Source organism: the organism of the source record quoted next, unplaced genomic scaffold (genome assembly GCF_019419815.1).
Source record: "Pyrus x bretschneideri cultivar Hongxiangsu unplaced genomic scaffold, Pyrus_bretschneideri_v1 Contig17, whole genome shotgun sequence".
Taxonomy (NCBI): Eukaryota; Viridiplantae; Streptophyta; class Magnoliopsida; order Rosales; family Rosaceae; genus Pyrus; species Pyrus x bretschneideri.
Window position 1 is genome coordinate 7,513,007 of NW_025999468.1, and position 10,472 is coordinate 7,523,478.

General features: G+C 37.3%; 1 protein-coding gene across 1 annotated transcript; it reads right to left on the bottom strand.

Annotated features, from left to right (window-relative positions):
• Window positions 1-1,008: 1,008 nt before the first annotated feature.
• On the bottom strand, window positions 1,009-8,823 carry LOC103946414 (methionine S-methyltransferase). The gene is made up of 12 exons (XM_009357114.3): window positions 8,458-8,823; window positions 7,998-8,191; window positions 7,680-7,886; window positions 7,440-7,535; window positions 6,435-6,623; window positions 6,169-6,357; window positions 5,842-6,078; window positions 4,730-4,864; window positions 3,979-4,299; window positions 3,658-3,837; window positions 1,664-2,629; window positions 1,009-1,545 (listed from the first exon to the last, which is right to left on the bottom strand). The coding sequence occupies exons 1-12, from the start codon at window positions 8,702-8,704 to the stop codon at window positions 1,279-1,281; spliced, it is 3,228 nt and encodes a 1,075-aa protein (XP_009355389.2). The 5' UTR covers window positions 8,705-8,823; the 3' UTR covers window positions 1,009-1,278.
• Between the last annotated feature and the right edge of the window lie 1,649 nt (window positions 8,824-10,472).

A 10,472-nucleotide genomic window follows, 5' to 3' on the forward strand; every position in this document is an offset into this window, starting at 1 on the left:
GAGATGAGACCTACTCAAAACGTCTTTACTCTAACGTGATGGTATTACAAATTTATTTCCATTTGTAATATGTTTTAACATTCTCACTTGTATCATTTTGACGTCTTCATTTCATACAAGTCTTTCTCTTTGCTTACACTTACTCCAGACGCTACAATGACATCTCCGACCAACACATCTAAAAACATCTGCACATCCCCATCCTATGCCATCAATGATTTTAAAAAACAAAAAAAAAACAGATCCATGTGGGTAATATTACTTAATTGGAGGGAAGAAATTAGGAAAAAAAATCACTTGTATCTTGTTTAAATTGAGTACAGATGCAGAAGAAACTCCGGAAAAACACACGGAGGAGAGGATGTCTGTGCAGAAGACGAAAGTGAGTTCGTTTCTGTTCCTGTAGAACGTGTGGTATATTGACAGTTCCATCTCCGATCTTTGCAACTGTTGCAACTGATGCTCTAGTTTGTGTGGCACTGGCGACGTGTTAGACAGTTTCACTTATATATGGAGTGTTTGTCATTTATATCGATTTACTTATTATTTTGTTTATGGTGGAAAGATAGAATGTGATGCAATATTTGTGAGAGGATTGATCTAAGGGTCACAATAAATTTCAAGTGTGGATATTTTCATCTGTTGGTTGACAATTGTCATTGTTGAGATGGGCACATATTATTCGCACTGGAGAATTTTGTTGTATTAAATTATAATTTTAACTCTATATTTATTGGACAGTTATCAGTTAGTCTTGTACATAGACTGAGAATATTTTTGATATTTCGAATGTTTCACCTATTAGGCCTTCTCGCTGCAAACAGAAATACATGTGAGGGGGCCAGGGACGTAGGGAAACCAAACAGCGGAGAGACAAGGAAAGGGAACCAACCAGCGGAGAAAATTAAAAAGCAAGCAATGCAATATGAGCTGGAGCTAAAACCATCCGATCCCCGCAAGAAAGAAAAAACATGTAGTAAAATAAAGGTGTCTTGATGCATAAAGTGCTAAAGAAAATACACAAAATTTATTAGGTATTTGATTGAGATTGTTTCACATAGGATAACACTTGAGCTCACTCAAATAGGAGGCACGACTCCTTTGGTACATTCATTGTGAATGGAAAGGGGCAAAAACACATGACAGAAACCCGACTTCGACTTCCGAGTGTTACAAAAACTTATTAGTGGCTTGTGCCACTGCCACAACAGCAGCTCCGGCCTCCAGCGATTAAAAGCAAAAATCAGAATCAGAATCTGCGAGACATTATAAGAGACTTCAGTTGTTGATTGTGTCCTTAAATTTAACAATGCAATCCAAAGCGCGCTCAAATTCACTATCTTCATGAGCAATGGTGAACCGACAGTAGCCAGGAATTCCAGTCCAGGCTCCACTGTTGATGCATAACCCTGTAGCCTTGTGAATGACTTCCCTGATGTTCGAGTCATCAACCTTAACACTCTTGTTCAGATAGGACGTCGGCTTGGCCACCATGGAAACACCACCACACGGTTCAACCACATCCCACCCACACTTCTCCAGTGTCTATTACAAACAAAAGTAGGATGACATGGCAAATTAAAACAAGAAAGAAAGTGCAAGGTAAAACATTATTATATATAGTCGCATGCAAATATGTGTGTGTGAGAGAAAGAGCGCTCACCTCTTTCAGGCGCTTGGATTGACTCTTCAAAGTTTTTATATGTTCTGCAATAGCATCCCACAGACCTCCTGGTTTCTGCTCTCTTAGACAAAGCAGCTTCTTAACAGCATATTTAACAGTGTTGTGAGGTTTGCTCAATCCTGGAAAGCTATCAAATGTATCCACCAAAACAGGCTGGTTTAATACAAGGAACCCGAATTTGAGCGCCCCACTCAACATCTTTAAAGATAATCCCCCAAGCAGAGAGACACAAAAACATGTGTTGCTAGTGTTTAGCTTTGACAAACTGTCCACCAGGTTCCAGCCTCCCCAACCCTCAATGTCATATTCCAAGCCTGAGAAGGAAGTATCAATCACAACTCTAGCCCCAACTTTAGCGCATGCAGACAGCAAACTTTCAATCTCTTTGTTGCTGTATATCAAACCAGTTGGGTTGATTGTTGGCCCAGAAATGTATACCCATGGCTTATTCACAGTCCCTAGCGCTCCAGAAAGCACCTTGTCTGTCAGTTTAAAGCCATCTGTGGGGTTAGTAGGTATAGTTACAATATTTGCTTTCAAAAATTTGGCAGCAGAAACATAGTTCCCATTTGCACCAACAGGAAAACACAATGTACCCCCTTCCTGAATGCAGCAAAGAACCATCTTGTTGAACAGAGCTAGCGAGCTGTCAGCATATATAAATTCGGTGCTGCTGTCAACTGGGTAACCGTAAGTACTCTTAATAAACTGCTTGATGCTAGTGGTGACATCTATTTCTGACTCAGCTATATTCTGTCTAGAAAAACTTTCAAAAATAGCAGCCTTGACAGGTGACGGTACACGCAAGAAGCTTTGATCAACATCCATGTGAATGAGGGAAGAGTTCTCTGCCTCGCTAATTGACAACTCTGCATTATTGAGGACTGAGATTGCTGAACTAGCAAACCCGATCATCTCTGCTGATTTAGGCAATGCAGATTCCCTCTGAAGAACATATATGAAAACCATTTGGATAAGCAAACTTGTCTTCATGAATAGAGAAAATGTGGTTTTAGAGAAGACATCAATAAATTTTTTAAAGAACAAGTTATAAAATACACCAGAGTTTTTGACGCGTTAGAAAGTGAAATCAAATAAATCAGTGGCAGATCTCAACATCCTAAAGGAGGACAAAGAGAGAAAAGCTTGTCCTTATGATAAATTGATAGATCTCAACATCATAAATATCAGGTACACCACAGAATTGTCTTAACTAATATGTTCTCGAATTATGACACTTGGTACACAAAACCTTCTTCAGGTTTTCTTGTCACAAATCAAATATTATGTAAACGGCACTTTTACACTTCAGAGAGATTTACCATTCTAAAGAATTTTTATAGAACAAAAATTTACAGTGCTAAACCACACTAAACGTTCCCTTATCCCCTTTCCTAATATCATAAACAGAAGACAACCTGAAGAAAGTACGTTCCACCATAAAACCAATTGGCAATATGGAGAGTAGCCCAACCTCTTTTAAACTCATGCATGGTCCCTCCTCCCATCAATGTGGGACTCATTCTCAACACGTCACGTGTGGTCAAATTTCAAGCCTAACACGTGGATAACACAACGGGATGACGTGTGGCCGTTTGGCTTCACACGTGGGACAACCTGCTCTGATACCATGAAGAAAGTTGGGGTTCCACCATAAAACCAATTGGCAATACGGGGAGTAGCCCAACCTCTTATAAGCCCATGCAAGGTACTTCCTCCCATCAATGTGGGACTCATTCTCAACACAATCTTCAGCAGAAAACAGATTATAGACATATAACAATAGGCAGAATAAAAATTGCATTTCTAATCCAACCAGAATAACAACTTACAATGTCTTTGAGAAGGTTATCCAAAAAAAAAAAAAGGAAGACTCTATGCATAGACAAAAAAATAAATGGTATATTTGTTATTTTCTTGGCTGCGAATATCTTAAGTGAAATAAACTTTTTAATGAAAAGCGACTGAAATACCTGTGCAGGAGGATGTCTGTCAGCGAGCTGAAAAGCTAAAAGTTCATGAAAAAGACAACCATAATAAAATTGACTAATTGGTGCCGTATTCCCTTCTAGTAGTTCAACAGTCTTCGACAATGCCTTGAAGATGGCCTCCTCTTCAGAAATTACAAAAGCTACTTCTAGATCCGAATAAACCTGGAAAGAGGATTTGGCTACCCTTCATGAGAAGATTTTGCATGATAAAAAGCTAATAAATTGATAAGAGTCATAAATAGAAAGCCTGAGATCCCAGGTTATGTTGGGGAATTTCTGAATTCATGTTGAAAGAAACAATACCTTATTTTTCACTAAGCCGCATATAATTGCTGCATGTGATGGCAGAGCAGTTCCTCCAATATATTTGAGGACTCCATTGGAACCTGGAAGGCTGGATAGCTCAAAGTGATCAGATATGTCCAAGAACAAACGAGATCCAATTTCTCTGGTGACATCTAAAAGGTGCACAAAAGCTGAACTAGTAACAGCCTCATAATCGGCAATCCCAGTAACCACCACCTGTGGCTTCAGCTTCCTTATTAGCTCTATCATCAAGTCAGACTGGCGAGGCGCTTGAATAACTGTAAGTACATCTTCTGAAGGTTTATCAGTTCCAGCACACTAAGATTCAGAAATAAACGTAGTTATGAAGGATGCCCCCAGTACATAAAGATAATAAATGGAACTATGCAATTCATCACCTTTAAACTTTTATTGGAAACTACAATTATAACTTTTGGTCCTTTTATACTTCTTGTTTCTATATCCTCTCAATAGTTTTTAGCCTCAAAGCTCACAATGCTCTGGAAATGTCAGAATACCATATCAGTCACATCTACAACTACCCACAGTTGATCCAATAATATTTTAGATATTCCACTAAACTGCAATCATCATTATTTTACCCAGCTCGTCACTTTCATTGTCTAAGTACTTCTAAATTTGTATGGTAAGGTTACAAGGGCAGACTTTTGGGTTATATTACAATTAACCACAAAAGAAATAGAGAACAAATTAAAATGAAAGCACCACAACTTTCAAAATACTACACCTCAATTGCTAACGATGTTAACCACTCCCTTGGAAGGTGTCGGGTCAGATGTTCATCAACAATTGCAAGACGAGGCGAGAACAGTCGAAGAGCATTTTCTATCGCCACAGCCCTTGAAGGAAAGACGACCACATTCTTGTACAAGAAAAGATAGAAACAAGTCAGAATGCAGCTTATACTACGCAACAGGAAAAGCACAAACACGAACTTCTGCAGGTTACACTTAAGAATGAAAAATATGTAGGTTTCCTTGATTTTTGGTATAATTTATTTCTTTTATTTTGCTACAAAAATTAGGCTTTGAAAGAAGTAAAGTCTGTCTATATATAACTCTGGGCTATATTTTTTTGAAAGCAAGGAGAGGATCACTATAAAATTTTGAAAAACAAATTACAGATAATCTGTGTATACGTGTCATAATATATTTGAACTTATATAATTACACTAAAAAGAAAAATCACCAGGCCATCTAAATTAATCGAAACTATCTGATTATTATGACCATTCTTGTGATTATTGATTAATTTACATATTTTATGTTCTCTCATTCATCAAAGAGCCATATGAAAGTTGGTTAGTCCCCTAATCAGATTTTTTTTGAAGCACTGAGGACACTAACCGCAGCCAGTATACTCACAATGGTAATGAGAAATCGTCATGGCCACCATGGATGAAAGGCTAATCGACCTATGTACCAAGATAACTAATATCTTGAAATCCTCACATCATACGCTTTACTAAATCAATATAATACTTGGGGACACAGAACAAAGGGATACGTCACGGTGACTTGTGTATTCTCTATTCCCCAAGCAACATTCTAGGATGTAAATTCATGCTAATTTTCACATTGACATCTATTTATCACCTGACAAGTCTAATTCAATGGTATTCTTCATTTCATTTATTATATTCTCTTTTCTGTGATGATGATACTCATGCAGGTTTGTGAGATCTTGCTACCACTTATTAATTAACATGATTTAGTAGGATAATCACTAACATCGATTGAAGAAAAAGTTGACAAATGTTTCATACTATAGTTAAGAACCGACTTAAAAGTAGAAAAAGGAAAAGTTTGATGCATAAGCATGAAGGTGTTGTCATCTTACATCAGCTTTGAGTGGAATGCGGTGATATGTTCTCATAAACCCAGCAATGAGACTACGAAAATGTTTGCTTCCAGCTGGTGGCTCATATGTGCCAAAAGAACTCCCTTTCAGAACACTGGATAGGTTAGCTAGGAAAGGAATCTTCTCATCAGCCACAGCATCATCTTCAAAAGATAAGTCTAAAGAACTGCTTATCTCGTGGAAGCCATTTTCAAGAAACTCAAAAATTGTCTTCACCTGTCAGTTTATTTAATTCAGCATCAGTTTAGTTTTCCTGTCTTCAGCTGCAATGAACATCAACTTTGTAATGATATATGAAGTGCACACCTGATTTGGTTGCCGAAGTTGACAGCTGTATACTGATAAAGCATGAGAAATTCGCCCACCAGCATTTCCATAAGCCCAGGCTGTACGAGCACAAATAGGCTGATCTCCAGAAAGCCCCATAAAGAACTCAAAACGGTGTGGACTGTTGTTTTCAATTTCAACTAAGGCTGAGATATCTGTGTCTGCAGCCTGTAACAATGCACATTTCAAGAGAAGTGCAGAATTTTGAAGGATAAATTGTTTTCCATAATTAGGGGTATACTTGCCTGGAGAATTTTGGTTTGCCAAAGCTTGTTAACATGGAAACCACGGCGTTCAAACAAGCGCTTACAAACAGCTTGTCCTGGACGACCCCCCATGTTGAAGATCATTATTCCCATAGGTTTAATGACAGCTATTCCTTCCTCCACTGCCCGAGCAATTAGGCCTAGGCCAAACTGATCCTCAAGAAAACCCTACATTGAAAAGAAAATTGTACATAAAATTACTATTATGGTCTCTAATAATGACCGGAAGCTGGAAGAACTAGCAATCGGTTGATCAGTTGTCAGAAAGCCATGGTACATATCATTAGCAAACAGTTTCCATGTAACTAGAAAAACTAATTATGATAATATCTATGTAGCACTGGATGCCTCTTAACAATGTTTTAAAAGGCTGGCCTTAGGGCGCGCCTAGGCGCCATGTGAGGCTGGGCTTGAGGGTTGCCGCCTCTGTTTTGAGGGAGTGGGCGGAAGGCGCCGGAAAGCATCGCCAGTGCCACCTAGGCGCACCTCAGGGGAATTTTTTTTTTTTTTTTTTTTTTTTTTTTATACTCCCAAACCCAAATTTTGGGTAGGGTTTTAACTACCTCATACCTCTTCCTTGCACTATCATCTCTCTGCCTTGTTTTCTGATTTTATTTTTTATATAAAGGATGTGTATGTCGTCTGCGTGCATTGTTATATGTGTGCTCATTGTGCTTTTCATCCTTTATTATATATATATATATATATAATATAATATAATATATGTTTAGATATGTGTGTATATGTATTTACAATATATGTGTTGTGTGCTCAGGGTGATTATTGATTAATAATCTTCTTTTTTTTTTAATATAATATATGTGTACGCTCAGTGGATATATTAAAAAATTTAGCTCACGTCTCACGCCTCACGCCTAGGCTGGGCTATCCCTCGGACGCCTCGCCCACGCCTCACGCTTTTAATACATTGCTCTTAAGATACAAACTATTCGATGCATCACACTATCAAGGTTCCGTCCTAACCTGAAGTGCACAATAATTGCTCAATGAATGTAGAAATTCCTCACTTGCGTTCTCTGTAATCATTTTAGACATAGCATCTGGATTTGGGTTAAGAATCTGCAAGAACACATACAAGGAAAATGAATGAGGAGTTGAAATAATTGTTCAAGTGAGGAACCTTCAGAATGGACATTTGACAAACTAACTTTATCAAATACAAATCCTAAGTCAGGCACTTTAAAATTGTACTGTTGACAATACCTGAGGTATGCATCCAACAATTCGTTCTAGTTGAATGTCATTATCTCTACAATAAGATAGCAGATCCGATTCATGAAACTCTACCCTGTCCAACAAAGTTTTCTTCTCCACATCATAAATGGGTTGACCTCTTTCGTCCAACGCATTTAAGTACAAGTTTATCCATGACATCTTTACTGCTCTAGGATTGATTTCAAGGCCATACACCTGAAAAGGATAGTTTCTTCATCAGTCAGATAAGCCGAAAAGTTGAAATGTGAACAGAATATAGACGAATACCATGCATGGTAAAGTAAGACAAACAAACAACAAAACTACCTTCAATGGCAACCACTTCTCAGCAATGGCAATGGATATCCAACCATTTCCACAACCAAGCTCTGCAACTGACTTGTCCTTGAAGATAGAATCGGAATGTCTATTTAGTCCTTCAAAAAAAGTAAAAGACCAGTCTTCTGGAACAAAGATACTGGGGATAACCATCATCGTCAATTTCTTCCTACCCTGGTAACCTGCAGTAGCCCAATAACAGGGTCAGACCGACGAGTAAAAGCAAAAAGAACCCAAATGGCACTTTACCAATTTTTCGCCAATACGAAAACGACCACAATTTTAGACACGCACAAAAAGAAAAGGACAGTCAAAAGAAATGAGACAAACAATTGCAGTCAGTCACTGGATAATTCAATTTTCCATATCCTCCATTATCTCAGTAACCAAACAGAATCGAAAAAACAAAAAGGAGAGAACTGAATGAGAGAGAGAGAGAGAAAGAGACCTTCATACTGATCGAAGAAGATATCTTCGATCTGAAAATGGTATGTGCGAAAGCATTGATCGCAGGCCTCCTTGGAGGGGAAGCGGTTCTGGAGGTCCGTGAGGAAGATCCGAGCTTGAGTTCTGGTTTTCGGATCCTCAAGACGCTCCAGCACTGATCTTAAGGCAGCGTACGCGGCATCGCCCGACTGCTGACATTGCTTCAAGAAGTCGTCCACCGATCCCAACGGCGCCTCGTTCTTCGCCATTTACTCACTTACTCTGTCACTCACACAATGAGTCACGCAAGCCAAGCGATGAGGGTTCTGTAACTTCTGTTGTTCTGTATAAGATGAGAATGAGAGAGAGAGAGAGAGAGAGAGAGAGAGAGAGAATGCTGGATGGCGGAGAGTGGGATTGGAATTTGGTTGTTTATTGTTATAGCAGGGAGAAGGTTGGTTCGCGGTTTTTTCGTCATGACCTTTTCATTATTTAAAAAAAAAATCTTAATTTCTTTTTCTTTTTCTTTTCTTTACAAAATTTCTTAATTTCTTTCGTTATACCATGATTCCCCTCATGGCCCTTCTTGTTTTATTGACTAAAGTAACTTGCTCTTCAATGCATGATCAGTAAATAAAGAAAAGTTTCTTTTTAATTTGGGAATTATTATTAGCATTTTAAAAATCTTATTTTATACTCCAAATTTTCTATATTAAGAAAGAAAAATACATTTGTGATGAGTGTAGAATGAGATTTTTGGAGTGCTAATAACACTTCCCTTTAATTTACTACGTAACTGATTTACGAAATTTCATGTTAATAATTTAATAGGATTTAGTGTAGGAGTTATGTAATTCGAGTACGATGAAAGATATAGATCATAAACACGAAGTTTCGTAATTTGAGCAGGAGGAACTTCTTCTCAATCTTCAGGAGCCAAACCTTGCTCTTTATTGACATCCCTTTTTATGAATGGTCAAGCTATTTGTTACAATTGATTGATTAAACGATCTTAACTTTAATTGATTTTTTCGAAGATGACATTTATAGAGTAATTTATAGTTTAAACGATTTTAATGATAAGCACGAAGTTCTATCAATAGATTACCAAGTATTTTGAAGATGAACTCCTCCTAACCTTAAGGAGCCAAGCACTTCTCTTTTTGTTGAATGTACTTCACCTAAACTCAAAATTTTAATTGAATATAAGCGGCATCTTATCAAATATTTGATCAATGACAAATCAAAATTTTAATTGAATATAAGAGGCATCTTATCAAATATTTGATCAATGACAAATTTAATTCGCTCCCTACGCATCATTGAAATAACATGAGCAGCACTAGTGACCCAAAAAAATACGTGCATGGGACTTCGAATCTCGTATTAAAGATTTTGTTTTTTTTTTAAAGGAATCAGTTGGTGGCTTCACTACTGTAGTCATAATTTCGAAGGTCGATAAGACTCACAGAGACCTTTCAGTCTCTCCCAGCCCACCATCGTACGATTTACCAACGTTAGAAATCAAACCCAAAACGTGATGTATGAAATAGACCTGAAATTCATTCTCAATCATTGAGACATCGCTTGATGGTTTGTATTAAAGATTTTAACATGTACACACTTCTCACTAAACAACCTCTGGTTGCGTCAATTAAACAATCTGTGACCTTTCCTTTTGTATAGAATGACATTTTCTTCGCTTTTATTTTGGTTGTATGCATTTTTCACGTTAAAAATAATATGAATAAAACCAAAATAACCTATACTGAAGATTTGCATGTGTCACCTAAATTATATTATTCTTATTAAGAAGAAAAAAAAAAAAAACCTTTTGTCTCTTTTAAAATCAGGTAGTGCTATTTACACTTATTTTTACATGTCACACACATCTCTTAATTTTTTATAGTCGAATCAAATGAATTGAAGATGATTAAAAGAAATAAATTAACAAGAGTGCATGAGAAGTAAAAAAAAATATGTGCAGATGTCAGACGTATTGTTAGAAGGGTAAAATGCTAAGTTCAAGTAAATATG